General features: G+C 38.1%; 1 protein-coding gene across 23 annotated transcripts in view; it reads left to right on the forward strand.

Moving 5' to 3' along the window:
- LOC105481703 (RNA binding motif protein 26) overlaps positions 1 to 15,230 on the forward strand; it is a 93,866-nt gene that overhangs the window by 24,730 nt on the left and 53,906 nt on the right. For all 23 annotated transcript variants that reach the window (XM_024792832.2, XM_071081169.1, XM_071081172.1 and 20 more), the window contains 6 exons: positions 3,886 to 4,004; positions 5,291 to 5,427; positions 9,718 to 9,806; positions 10,486 to 10,703; positions 12,648 to 12,908; positions 14,737 to 14,976. In XM_024792832.2, coding sequence (XP_024648600.1) covers positions 3,886 to 4,004; positions 5,291 to 5,427; positions 9,718 to 9,806; positions 10,486 to 10,703; positions 12,648 to 12,908; positions 14,737 to 14,976 — 1,064 coding nt within the window. The remainder of the gene's footprint in view (positions 1 to 3,885; positions 4,005 to 5,290; positions 5,428 to 9,717; positions 9,807 to 10,485; positions 10,704 to 12,647; positions 12,909 to 14,736; positions 14,977 to 15,230) is intronic.

A 15,230-nucleotide genomic window follows, 5' to 3' on the forward strand; every position in this document is an offset into this window, starting at 1 on the left:
TAGCAGGTGACTTCTGTAGAACGAGAGAGAGAGAGAGAGACAGAAAGAAAGAAAGCCTGCACGAAGAAGATGTCACAGTAACTTTTAAGACCTAGTCTTAGAAGTCAAACACACCGTCACTTCTATTTGTTAAAAAACAAGTCACTAAATTGAGTCTATGTTCATGGGGTAGGAAATTAGGCTTTACCTTTCTGAAGGGAGGAATGAAGAATTTGAGGATACTGTAAAACAACCACAGTGATGTTGATCAAGTGAGTCTTATAGCATATACAATAAACTACTAGTTCATTAAGAAAGTAGCTCTTATCTCTGACACTTTATCAGTTGCCTTTGTGGTCTTTATAATAAGTAAAATCCGTCTGTTGATTGACTTATAGTCAAGTTTCTCTGTACAAATTCTGTGCAAGCAAAGCTATCCACTCTTTAAGATGTACTTTTTGATTCAGTGACATATGTTACTGTTTACTCTTATAGAACTATTATATGCCAGAAACATATAGGAATTGAGATGTTTTCTATATGTCTTGCAGTATTTGCTAGCTTTACTTGGATGTGTATCAGTTATTTTATTAACATTCTGCTTTTCAACTTTAGGTAGAACATGTAGAATCTCTATTTTGTATTTATTATTAGTTAAAATTGCTAACAGATAAAGAGATTGAAGGATGTCATGTCAAATATATCATTGTATGTATCTCTTTTTCTTCAAATGAACTATTAAGTTATCCTTTCCCTGTGCTCATTTGTAGTCATCTTCCTACTGTGATTTCCTAATATCTTTATTATATCCTTTTAAAGCTATTACTGTTAAACCTTTTTGTATCGTCAGTATCCTTGGAAGATATTATTTACTGACCCTCACTTATGTTATGGGTGTGAAATTAAGCCATTGTTTTTATGCTGCCAAGCTATGAAATTAAATCTAAGTTGAGGGGTTGATTCTCTGTTGGCATTTTACCCAGCTGGATAGATGAAAGGATGGTAAGAGGACCATGAGTCATATGTGGTTGAGGCATTGTTTAGAGACTGCTTGAAATAATGGTCTTTGAAAATTAAGCTAAGAAGGGGAGAGAGTACAGGAAGAGGTGAGCATGGACTGTGTCATGGCAGCAACTAAGGATACAGGGAGGTGGAAGCATTGTGGATGAATTTTTTTGAGATGGAGTTTTGCTATTGTCGCCTAGGCTGGAGTGCAGTGGCGCGATCTCCGCTCACTGCAACCTCCACCTCCCATGTGCAAGCAATTCTCCATCCTCAGCCTCCCGAGTAGCTGGGATTATAGGCGCCCGCCACCACGCCTGGCTAATTTTGTGTATTTTTAGTAGAGACAGGGTTTCGCCATGTTGGGCAGGCTGGTCTCAAACTCCTGACCTCGTGCTTTGTCCACCTCAGCCTCCCAGTGTGCTGGGATTATAGGTGTGAACCACTGCGCTTGGCTGTGGATGACTTTTAAAAGGAGTAATCAGGTGAATAGGGAGTGACTGTAACTCTAAGTGTTTAAAAAGTAAATTGGAAGTCAGGTTTCTGGCACCTCGTAAGAGGCAGTCTAGTGTGGTGGTTAAGAATGTGGACTTTGGAGTACGAGATTTAGTTTTAAATCTTGATTCATTTCCTTGCTATATAGTCTTGGGCAGTCTACTTAGCTTTTCTCTGAACCTCAGTTTCTTTGTCAGTAAAGTGAGAGCCCAATATAGTATGTAAAATTAGAAATGCAGTTCATGGCACAAACTAGGTCTTGAGTAAGTGTTAGTAATTAACTACTGCTATTATTTTATTGTTAGTTACTCTAACTTGTAAAACCTACATAATAATTTTAGCTTAGTTATAAACAATTATATCATTTTTTTGAATTGGATGAAAATAGTTCAGACATCATTTTCCATTCTGATGTTGTTAATTGAAATAAACCAGGCACAGAAAGATTAATGCTGTATGTTACCACTCATATATGGAAGCTAAATAAGTTGATCTCATATAAGTAGAAAGTAGAATAGTGGTTACCAAATGCTGGGAAGGGTGGTAGGGAGACAGGGAGAAGTTGGTTAACAGATACAAAATTACAGCTGGATTGGAGGAGTAAGTTCTAGTGTTGTTTAACGCTGTAGGGTAACTATAGTTAATTTATTATATATTTTCAGATAGCTAGAAGAGAAGATTTTGAATGTTCCCAACACAAAGAAGTAAATGTTTTAGGTTATAGATATGCTAATTACTCTGATTTATTCATTACACCTTGCATACAGGTATCAAAATATCACATTGTACTCTATGAATACATAGAATTATTATTATTATTTTTTAAAAACTTTCCCTTCTGACCCTGTCCTTCCTTTACTTACAGTTCGTACTATCATCCTGCCCAAATAACCGTAGTTTATTTATCCTTCCACATATATATAAGCCAGATTTCTCCCTTCTCCCCCAACACAAGTGGTACATACTATACAAACCTTTTCTCTGTCTTGCATTTTGAATTTAATAAATTGATATGAAGATTTCCTTAAGGGTTGAAAACTTCATTACCTGTTTCTTGTATCCTTTTGCTACATGTCATTCTTTTGTGTGGATTTTAATACAGTTTATTTTTCCAGTCCTCTCTAAATGGACATGTGCACATTTTTGATTTTACAGTCAGTATGACAATAAGTAACTTGTACGCATGTTATTTTGAACACGTGAGTATATCTGTAGAATTCATAGATGTAACTTGAATTTATGACTTTGATACTACCAGAATACTCTATCATCTACCAGTTCACTCACACCAGCTCATGTTTAAAATTGCTTTTTCATTAGTCTTGCCACCAGTATACATTTTCATATTTATTGGATTTTGCCAACCTGATAACTGAAAAATGTTTCAGTGTAACTTAAATTTGTATTTCTCTTATGGGTGAGGTTGAATTTTTACTCATTTAGGAATCATTTTTATTTATTTTATGGTTTAGCATCTATTCATATCCTTTGTCTTTTTTTCTCTTATAATGTTGGTCTTGGTAAAAACACTGTGGGTTAGGGGAATTAGCCTGTTTGTGATGAGATAAACTGAGCTTGTTTTTCATTTGTTGACTCTTCATTCTGAGTTTTTTTTTTTTTCTTTTTAATAATCACATTACTTTTTTGATACATGGATGTTATGTCTTTCTTACTCCAGGGTTAAATAAACTGTGTTTTCCTCTAACATGTTTCCAACTTTATTTTGTAAAGATAACTGCCAAGTTGTCTCAATACATTTTCTTTTCTTTTTTTAAGACAGGGTCTTACTTTGTCACCCAGACTGGAATGCAGTGATGCGATCACAGAGCGCTGCAGCCTTGAACTTCTGGGCTCAGATGATTCTTCCCCCTCAGCTTCCCGAGTAGCTGGGACTATAGGCACACACTATCATACCTAATTTGTTTTTCTTTTTTTTTTTTTCTTTTGGTAGAGACTGGGTTTTGCCATTTTGCCCAGACTGGTCTTGAACTCCTGGGCTCAAGCAATCTGCCCGCCTCAGTCTCCCAAGGTGCTGTCATTACAGGATTGAGTCACTGGGCCTGGCCTCAATACGTTTATTGCATAATTTATCTCTTCTTTGTTGGTTTGGATGCCACTTTTATAAAATCTGAATTCCTAGTACGTTTGGATCCATTTCTAGACTTTCTTTTTTTGCTGTTTAAACTAATATACTGATGGGTATGTTTTTAAGAAATAAAATGGCTACACGTAGCATTAAGAAGTGTTAGTATAAAGAGAACTTAAATTTCTTCAAGGTCCTCTGTGACCCAGGTGCTTTTTACATGTATTAACTCACTTAACTGTTATTCTCACTAATTCAGTTTGTAACTGGAATTTGTAGAATGTGCAGTTGGCTAAATTTTCTTCAACGTTGGTTTTTTTCTTTAGCTGTGATGCAGATCCATCTGCCCTAGCAAAATATGTTCTGGCTTTGGTAAAGAAAGACAAAAGTGAAAAAGAGTTAAAGGCATTATGTATTGATCAGCTGGATGTATTTCTTCAGAAAGGTAAGATCTTTGGTTTGAAAATACTACTATATTTTAAAAAGTTATTTAAGCCTTGGCACAGTGGCTCACGCCTGTAATCCCAGAACTTTGAGAGGCTGAGGTGGGTGGATCACCTGAGGTCAGGAGTTCAAGACCAGCCTGGCCAACATGGTGAAACCCTATCTCTACAAAAAATATAAAAATTAGCTGGGCATGATGGTGGATGCCTGTAGTCCCGGCTACTTGGGAGGCTGAGGCAGGAGAATTGCTTGAACCTGGGAGACGGAGGTTGCAGTGAGCCAAGATCGCGTCATTGCACTCCAACCTGGGTGACAGAGTGAGACTCATCTCAAAAAAAATAAAGTTATTTAAAATAAGTTTATCCACAGAATATTAAAGGAACTTAGTAAGAAGCCCTAATTTTAACAAAGTTAAATAAACAATATTAGTACTGAGTATATCCATAACTTATTTAAAATGGATGCCACCTCTCAGTAATGTCCACGTGCTTATTCGTAAAGCATGTTGATATTTTTTCTTATGTAGATTAAAAGATTAAGAAAATGACTGCTTATTTATTTAAAGCTAATACTGCTTAGGAAACTGCTTTGAATCTTACCTAGCACATTGCTTTTCAGCTTTTTGCACCTTGCCACATCTAGATAATGATAGTGTTTGTGTTTGCCACACTGAGTAGGCTACATGGAGAAGACTTAGTCATGGCTGGAAGTGACTGACCCAGAGGCTGTGGCCATTCCAGCCCCTGCCATCTTGAAAATAGCATGAATCAGTATTGCCTCAGGACTTGTGCCATTGCACACTGGTTGGGAAGCTGTTGATATTAGTATATTTTCTTCCCTTTTTTTTTTTTTTTTTTGAGATGGAGTCTTGCTCTGTCACCCAGGCTGGAGTGCAGTGGCGTGATCTTGAGTGCAATGGCGCAATCTCGGCTCACTGTAGTGTCCGCCTCCTGGGTTCAAGTGATTGTCCTGCCCCAGCCTCCCTAGTATCTGGAATTACAGGCACCTGCCGTCATGCCTGGCTAATTTTTATGTTTTTGTAGAGACGGGGTTTCACCATGTTGTCCAGGCTGGTCTTGAACTCCTGACCTCAGGCAATCCGCCCACCTTGGCCTCCCAAAGTGCTGGGATTACAGACGTGAGCCACCATGCCCGGCCAGTACTAGTATATTTTCTAATTTATAAAAGTCAAGGTATATTTCATCATATTAGAGATAAGAGATGTGGAAGCGGAGAATTAATCTTAACAAATGTCTTTTAATCTATGGTGTTTGGTTTTACTTTTAGAGACACAGATATTTGTGGAAAAACTTTTTGATGCTGTGAATACAAAGAGTTACCTACCTCCTCCAGAGCAGCCATCATCAGGAAGCCTGAAGGTAGAATTTTTCCCGCACCAAGAAAAAGATATAAAGAAAGAAGAGGTAACGATTTGTGTTATACCTTACAGGTTATTTAAACACATAAGAGGAATAACTAAACTGAGTTTTTGTCTTCTATATCTTTTTGTTGGGAGTCCTCAGGACCACTCCCAGTTTAAATGATTTCTCTAGGAGGACTCATAGGACTTTGCATGTAATTATGCCCATGGCCCTGGCTTATTTCAGCAAAAGGATTCAAAGCAAAGTCGGCAAATGGAAAAGGTGTATGAGGCCAAGTCCAGTGGAAAACAAACGCAAGCTTCTAAAGTCCTCAGAGTTCCACAGGATGTGCTTAATTCCCCTAGCAGTGAACTGTAACAACACATGGGGATTAGGCAAGCTCCTTAGATACTCTGCCCAGCATTCTTACTTGGAACTGGTCACATAGGCACCACCTACCTAGTATGTACCAAAATTCCAGACTCCTGGGAGGAAAGCAGATGTTCAGTGTAGACCATGTTGTTTCATAAACAGTTCAGGCATAGTGAACCGTTCCTTATCAGGGAGTAATGGGAATGCTCAAGAAATCAAAGTGCCCAGGAGCCAGCCAAAGGCCAGCCTTACAAGCATGCTGGCTTTCTAAGGATAGTATTGTCAGGCCCGCTTTTACTCTGCACAATATCTTACAGAAATAGAGTCTTATCATCTGTTCTATGAAAATAATTAGGTGGACAGTTGGTCTGTTTGCTTTTGTCCTACGTGCATTTTAGTAGGGGACTGTTTTTAAGGTAGTAAAACACAAGGACCTTCACAGGACAGTGGAACTGACTTCATACTTCAAGAGGTCCTGAAATTTTTGTGTGTATTTTATAACCTCCTTTCTTCACTCTAATAGTCATATAATAATTTATATCTTTTCAATTTGATGTTAAAAGATTTTAATTTGGCCAGGGTGAGCGTGGTGGCTCATGCCTGTAATACCAGCACTCTGGGAGGCTGAGGCAGAAGGATCGCTCGAGCCCAGGAGTTTGAGACCAGTCTGGGTAATATAGTGAGACCTCATCTCTCTGAAAAAAAATTTAAAATTAGCCAGGTGTGATGGGGTGGTGCATGCCTGTAGTCTCAACTACTTGAGGGGCTGAGGTGGGAGAACTGCTTGAGCCCCACAGCCTGAGGGTGCAGATTGAAGCACTACACTGCAGCCTGGGCAACTGAGCAAGACCCTGTCTTAAAAACAAAAAGAACCTATAATTTTAGTGAAAATAATTGTTTGCAGTTAAGCCATTATGTTTCTGCATTTAGCCCTAGCTTTAGGTCACACAAATCTTGGTTAAAATTTTGGTTCTACAAATCACTGGTTTGTGACCTTGAAAACTTTACTTTTCTGAGCCTCATTTTACTCAGCTGCAAAATGGAAATACTAAAGATTCTTGTGAGGATTAAGTAAAATAATGTATGTAAAGCACCAATCAAGTGCTTTACATACATTATTTTACTTACTTCTCACACATGGCACATGGTAGGTTCCCAGTCAATGGTAGCTGCTGTCATTTTTGAGATTGTAGGAGATGTTGCTGTTGTGACCTTTGTTTCTTTTTCTCCTTTTATGCTTTTTCCAAATTATATATAAATAATGCATTTTATTATGCAATAAAATATAATATGTAATTTCAAATATATTTTTATCTCTATCTGAATATATTTACACACATGTATATTTGTATATTTTCGTATACACATACCCACATGTAACATCCCAATCAGTTTTATCTGCCTGGGAAGACCAGAAATGTAATTTATAACTGAACATATTTCATACCTAACAGTATAGGGGTTCTGTTAGGAAGAAAGGGACGGTGGATATTGTATTGGCAATTGCTTATGCCACATAGAGATATGCAATGGTTTATTCAAGTTTTGTCTATTGGTGGAACTTTGGGTTGGTTTCAGATTTTTGCTGTTAAAAATTATACTTTGGCCAGGCGTGGTGGCTCACGCCTGTAATCCCAGCACTTTGGGAGGCTGAGGCGGGTGGATCACCTTAGGTCAGGAGTTCAAGACCAGCTTGGCCAACATGGTGAAACCCCGTCGCTACTAAAGATACAAAAATTAGCCGGGCGTGGTGGCAGTCGCCTGTAATCCCAGTTACTCAGGAAGCTGAGACAGGAGAATAGCTTGAACCTGGGAGGCAGAGGTTGTAGTGTTGTAGTGAACTGAGACCACGCCATTATACCCCAGCTTGTGTGACAAGAGCGAAACTCCATCTAAAATATATATATATATATATATGTTTTAATTCTCAAAAAATCTTGAGTAGATCACAGTCCCTTGGTTTGAGAAGTAGTCTTCCCCCAAATCGAGTAGTAGCAAAGCTTTAGTCTTACTATCTATTGATGTAATACTTACTGTTTTTTCAATCAATTGTGGGAGATACTTATCCCTGATCTTTCAGAATTGTCAAAGTGCCAGACGACAATCTACGTTTAAAATGCTGTGGCTATACTAAGATGGGCATGTACTGTGGAATATGGTGATCTGTTAGATTACTTGCAAAAGTGCATTGAGTAAATAGAAGGGAAAGAGTGTATCAGAAGGGTTGTATTAGTACCCAGTTTTTTGTCTGGTCTGGGAGGAGAGCTGGAATAGGTGGAAAGAGTACAAAAGTACTTGAGTTTAAAAAGGCAAACTGTTGAAAGAATGCTTTAAAGATTATTTCTCCTAGTTTGGTCTGTTAATAGGATTTCCAGCTGATTTCTCATCTAAAGTGGCACACTTTTTTTTTTTTTTTGAGACGGAGTCTTACTCTGTTGCCCAGGCTGGAGTGTCGTGGCCCCATAGCAGCTCACTGCAACCTCTTGCTTCCTGGGTTCAAGCAGTTCTCCTCCCTCAGCCTCCCGAGTATCCCTCCTGTAATCCCTTCCTGGGATTACAGGTACTTGCCACCATGCCCAGCTAATTTTTGTATTTTTAGTAGAGGTGGGATTTCAGCGTGTTGGCCAGGCTGGTCTTAAACTGCTGACCTCAAGTGATCCACCCACCTCGGCCTTTAAAAGTGCTGGGATTACAGGTGTGAGTCACTTAGCCCAGCCTAAAGTGGCACATTTTGACAGAAGGTCTTACCAAAGGGATGCTGGAACAGCTGGCATAATCTGGGACATGTGTACCCTGTGCGTAGACTACCTGCATAAGAATATCTTATGGTTCTCAGTAACGCAAAATCTTGAGCCCTGTCTTATTTATGGAAGCCACTTGCACAACATTTCCTGAATTTGTTTAACCTCTAAGTCCTTTTTTTCTAATTGTCTAGAAAAATAGTGATTCCTATCGCTCCTATTGTTGAGGACCATTGTTCTCAACAATATAGTCTGGAGAAGGCAGCACTGAGAATATTTTCCAGGGTTGCTTTCTAGTAGCTATATGATGTGAATGAAAGCACCTTGTAGGAAACAGGAATATATAGCTGTCATGCTGCTATGAGAAACTGGAAAACTCCTTCATCTTATACATTGTTTTCCCATGTATATAAATGTATATATATAAATATGTAAGTATATGTAAATATATATTTATATTTTTATATTTATATATAAGTATATATATAAATGTGTATATATATGTGTATATGTGTGTGTATCTGTATTTATGACTTGGTGAGTTCTAATGTATTCTCCTATTTTCTTTGATGTGTTTGGTACCAGACCAAATCCATGAAACCAAAACACGAATATGTGTTAGACTTTTGAAAGAAGAATAAAATTGGATTTCCATTAATTATGTTAAAATGAGCATACTTGCTTAAAATGTTTTCTCACCAGTGTAATCATTTCATTACAGTTAAATGATGATACTTAGTAGAGGAATTTACTTTGTTTGGATACTTTTAGGAGATGATGATTTTGCTTCTACATTATATAAACTAATTTTAATATTAATTAAATGTTAATGTTAATAAAGTCTTAAAGTAGTAATGTGTCTACCTAAGGCTTTTTTTTTTTTTTTTTTTCCTGAGACAGAGTCTCACTCCTTCGCCCAGGCTGGAGCGTGCAGTGGCACGATCTCAGCTCTCTGCAGCCTCTGCCTGCTGGGTTTAAGTGATTCTCCTGCCTCAACCTCCAGAGTAACTGGGATTACAGGCACCCGCCACTGCGCCCAGCTAATCTTTGTATTTTCAGTAGAGACGAGATTTCACCATGTTGGCCAGGCTGGCCTCGAACTCCTGACCTCGCGATCCACCCGCCTCAGCCTCCCAAAGTGCTGGGATTACAGGCGTGAGCCACCACGCCCGGCCCTATCTAAGGCTGTTTAACAGTGGCATAACTACTAAACTTGTACACCCTTTTTTTTGTATATCAGATCACAAAGGAGGAAGAGCGAGAGAAGAAGTTTTCTAGAAGGCTGAATCACAGTCCTCCACAGTCAAGCTCCCGATACAGGGAAAATAGGTGAGCGGTTCATTGAACCATATTCAGTGTTTTGACATAAGTTACCTTTTATATGAATGTTTAGACTTGGATTATCTTTTATGCAGAGACAAGTAATATCTACTCTTATTGGTCTAGGAAAATATAACTAGGTCCGTTTCTATCATGAAAATCTAGGTCAGATTTGTAGATCTTGGGAGTGAGTTTAGAACAGTGCTTGACATATATTAGCTGCTAATCTTTTTATTCCTAACTTCAGATTCCAGTAGAATCTTAATGTGTGGCTCTTTTTTTTTTGCCTGCTGTTTCCCTTTAGTGTGATTAAATTGTTTTTCTCATTCAGGCTTCAAAAACCCTTAGAATAGAATGCATGCGATACATGTCTGGAAGTGTGTGACTATATGTACAGGATAGTATGTTCTATATGTACTGTAAGTCATGTGTATAGATGCCTTTATCTACAGATGCCCAATTTTATAGTTGGCCAATGTGTATAAGATTAAGGGTTAAGGCTTTAAAAAGATTGTTTTTCATTTAAAAGGGATTTAGAGTACTAAATATTAAGCTCAGTTTTTTCAAGTGTCTGATGGTAGGATAAAAAGTTATGTTACAAGAATTAAATATAACTTTTGCATTTAATTAGCTTTTTCCTGTGTCACTTAAAAATTATTTGTATAAAAGTGACCATATATTTCTTTAGAAGCCGTGATGAGAGGAAAAAAGATGATCGTTCTCGCAAAAGAGATTATGATCGAAACCCTCCTCGAAGAGATTCATACAGAGACCGGTACAATAGAAGACGAGGGCGAAGTCGCAGTTACAGCAGAAGTCGAAGTCGAAGTTGGAGTAAAGAGAGGCTTCGTGAAAGGGACAGAGATAGAAGCAGGACTAGAAGCAGAAGCAGAACACGAAGCAGGGGTAAATAGTACATATATATGTATATTTTGGTTATCTTTTTATTGTGAAAAACTCCATGTTTAAGTGTTTTTAAAAATTGCTTAACATTTTGTCAGCGTTTTCTTCGTTTTTTTCTATTATGATGTATTCTGTGGTCCAAGAGAATGCTTTTTAAAAATTCCTTTAAAAGTTTTATTCTGTGCAATTAAAATCACAGTTACCACTACGTATTCAACAGGATAGCCACAATGATAAAGACTGATTCTGTTTGGTGTTGGTGAGAATGTAGATCAGCTGGAACTCTTTGGAAAACATTTTGGCAGTGTGTAAAAATTAACATATGGGTCCGCTATTCTACATCTTACTGTTTACCTGGAAGAAATGAAAGTTTATGTCCGCACAGATACTTGTTCACAAAGTTCATAGCAGACTCATTTGTAAGAGCCAGATGTAGAAACAGCCTAAATGCCCGTCAACAGGTGAATGTATAAACATGTTGTAGTATATCCATACCATAACATGGATGAAAAGAAAAGAACTTTTGATACATTCAACAAAATGGATGAATCTCAATATAATTATGCTGAGTGAAAGAAGCAGGAAAACAATATGTATGTATATCCAAATATTTTTTTCTCAGTCTTTGTTTTTGAGACAGAGTATCGCTGTGTTGCCCAGGCTGGAGTGCAGTGGCGCTGTTTCAGCTCACTGCAACCTCTGCCTCCTGAGTTCAAGCGATGATCAAGCCTCAGCCTCCTGAGTAGCTGGGATTACAAGCGAGTGCCACCATGCTCGGCTAATTTTTGTATTTTTAGTAAGAGTCATGTTGGGGGTTTCACCATGTTAGCCAGACTGGTCTTGAATTCCTGATCTCAGGTGTTCACTTTTCTCAGCCTCCCAAAGTGCTGGGATTATAGGCCTGAGCCAGTGTGCCCAGCGTAAAGTTTTTAAAAATGCTAACTAATTTGTGATGACAGAGAGCAAAGCCAGTCGTTGCCTGAGATGGGAGTAAAGGAGGGATAGATTACAGATTACAAAGGGGCATGAGGATTCTTTTGTAAGTGATGAGTATGTACATCATTTCAGTTGTGGTATTGGTTTCAGAGGTGTATACTTTGATTAAAACTTACACAATTTAATATGTTCAGTTTATTATGTATCACAGTTCAAAACTGTTTTTAAAAGTTTAAAAAGTGTTATTTCAGATACATATTTCTGCAAGAGCATGTCATTCCCAGCATGTATAATTTTTCTTCTAGTACATGTTATTGAAAGTAAGATAGTAAAACACCTAAAACACTTTTCAGTGAAACACCTTTTCTCAAACTTTTTTTACTACTCTTAATACTATTTATGGCCTTTGTATAAGCCCTGTATTCTGTTACTCTTTTCTTAGAAATTTTCCGCTGCTGTGATCTAGGTATACTGGGCTTCTTGGAATGTTGCTTCACTTAACTAATCTCTTTAATTTCTTTTCTTTTTCTTGAGGACCATATATATAGTCTAGTTAGTTTCTTTGTGCATGTTTAATATGAACTCCTTTTGGCTCATCCGTTCTTATCTTAATAAACAGCCATTGTAGTAACTTCAGATGGATGACTACAAAATGTTCACCACAGGAAAAATAACTCTATTGCATGTTTTGTTTTGTGGTCTGCAGTTATGCATACTAAGATTGTGATGAAGAAAATAAAAAATTTCTTTTTTCTATAAACAAAACTCTAAGGAAAAACATCAAATCATTAAATATGGCAGCGTTACCTGGTTTTGTAGCTTGGGTTATGTTGAAAAGAAATAACCTTTTAGCATTGTGTATTAATTAAATATTTTTTAAAAGAAAAGGATTATTATGCAAAATTTAAAACTTTTTTTTTCTATGTTTATAAAAATATCACTATTTCTTAGATCTGGGACTTGTTTTTTTAATACAGTGTAGTTTTATATGTCATTTATCTTTTGTTGCAGAAAGGGATCTGGTAAAACCTAAATATGACCTGGATAGAACAGATCCATTAGAAAATAATTATACTCCAGTCTCTTCGGTACCTAGTATTTCATCTGGCCACTACCCTGTACCTACTTTGAGCAGCACTATTACAGTAATTGCTCCTACTCATCATGGTAACAACACTACCGAAAGTTGGTCTGAATTTCATGAAGACCAGGTGGACCATAACTCTTACGTAAGACCACCCATGCCAAAGAAACGGTGTAGAGACTATGATGGTAAGTCTTTCGGCTGTTTCATGAAGTATTTAATTAACATTTCCAGCTGCCTAAGTTCTGTGTTTATGTTGTACACAGTTATTCAAAGACTTACCTCTGAAAAGGGGGAAATTAGTCTTAATCACTTTTTGAATTCCTCAATATGATTGAAACATTTATAAGTTGCCACTAATTATTTGAGTATCAATTTAAAGATAATATTTATTTGCAAGTAAGTCTTAATAAATTTTGGGAGTTTACCAAATGAGTAAATATCTACTGAGTTATTATGAGGGAATCTGCTACTGAAACATTGTTGACAAAACTCATTTCTTTTGAATGAGTGATTATTGGACTACAAGTAGAAATGTACCTAGAAATATAAACGTCACCTTTGTAAGAATTTTATTAAAGAATTGAAGACTTTTGGCTGGGTGCAGTGGCTCACGCCTGTAATCCCAGCACTTTAGGAGGCTGAGGCAGGCGGATCATGAAGTCAGGAGATCGAGACCATCCTGGCTAACATGGTGGGCAACCCTGTCTCTACTAAAAATACAACAAATTAGCCAGGCGTGGTGGCGGGAGCCTGTTTTTCCAGCTCTTCAGGAGGCTGAGGCAGGAGAATGGCATGAACCTGGGAGGTGGAGCTTGCAGTGAGCCAAGATCGCACCACTGCACTCCAGCCTGGGTGACAGAGTGAGACTCCATCTCAAAAAAAAACAAAGAATTGAAGACTTTTAAGGATTTACTGTAAAAGATTTGTAAGTAGTATTAAACCATAATTGCAGTCTTTTTAGTTTTAAGCTAGAGATTTAAATGAAGGACATTTCTAAAGACAAAAATATGACAAAAATTATATTTAAGTCTGATATCGCTTGTTAGGTTATTTTCGTGTGTGTGTGTGTGTTTAGTATGTATACATGTTAGTTTGTTTAACATTGCTCTGAAGTAATGCCTGAGCCTGGGAAATTTATAAAGGAAAGAGGTTTCTTTGGCTCATGGTTCTGCAGACTGTACAAAAAGTGTAGTGCCAGCATCTGCATCTGGTGAAGGCCTCAGGAAGTTTGCAGTCATGGTAGAAGGCAAAGGGAGAGCAACAAAGAGGGAGCAAGGGAGCAAGAGTGGGGTTGGTGGTGGGGGAAGTGCCATGCCCTTTTAAACAACCAGTTCCTCTGAATTAATTGAGGGCGAACTCACTTGTTACCTTGTGAAGATCACCAAGCTATTCATGAAGGATCTACTCCCATGACTCTAACACCTCCCACCAGGCCAACCACCAACATCGTTTGTCACATTTCTCTCTCTTTTTTGCGGGAGATGGAGTCTCACCCTGTCCTCCAGGCTGGAGTACAGTGGCGCAGTCTCGGCTTACTGCAACCTACACCTCCCGGGTCCTAGCGATTTTCCTGCCTCAGCCTCCCTAGTAGCTGGGCTTGCAGGCGCCTGCCACCACGTTCAGCTAATTTTTGTATTTGTAGTAGAGACGGGGTTTCACCATGTTGGTCAGGCTGGTCTCGAACTCCTGACCTCAGGTAATCCACCTGCCTCAACCTCCCAAAGTGCTGGGATTAATAGGCGTTAGCCACCATGCCTGGCCAGATTGTCACATTTCAGCATGAGATGTGGAGACGATAAACGTAGTAACTATGTCAGTATGTTAAATATACTCTTACTTGACAAATATTTATATTACTGGAGAAGAGCAAGTAGCTCTTGGGAAATGGTTAATTATCCTTTTGTCCTATATTAATAATATTCATATTTTTAAATACTTTACTTTTGCTGACTTAGAGAAAATATATATCTCCAGTGCTTTTGACATTTGTTTCTAACTATTCTTTCCCCATAGAAAAGGGTTTTTGTATGAGAGGAGACATGTGTCCTTTCGATCATGGAAGTGATCCAGTGGTTGTAGAAGATGTGAATCTTCCTGGTATGCTGCCTTTCCCAGCACAGCCTCCTGTTGTGGAAGGACCACCTCCTCCTGGACTCCCCCCACCTCCACCAATTCTGACACCCCCACCTGTGAATCTCAGGCCCCCAGTGCCACCTCCAGGTCCATTGCCACCCAGTCTCCCACCTGTTACAGGTAAGTAAATCTGTTTGTTTGCCTGTATTTATCTAGCCATTCTCAGTCTATTTTTAAAACTTAATAGATTCTTAAATTAAAAGTATCTAATGGAATCCCAAAACTGCCTAATAGAAATTAATAGCAATATACTTCCATTTGGAATACACTTCCATTTTGTAGCCTGTGCCAAGCCAGTTACTATGGTTTGGAGTGACCTTGTAAATTAAGTACATCACTGGTAAAACCCAGCTGCCTGCAGGCCTTCATGGCTT

The sequence above is a fragment of the Macaca nemestrina genome, chromosome 16 (genome assembly GCF_043159975.1).
Source record: "Macaca nemestrina isolate mMacNem1 chromosome 16, mMacNem.hap1, whole genome shotgun sequence".
Lineage (NCBI taxonomy): Eukaryota > Metazoa > Chordata > Mammalia > Primates > Cercopithecidae > Macaca > Macaca nemestrina.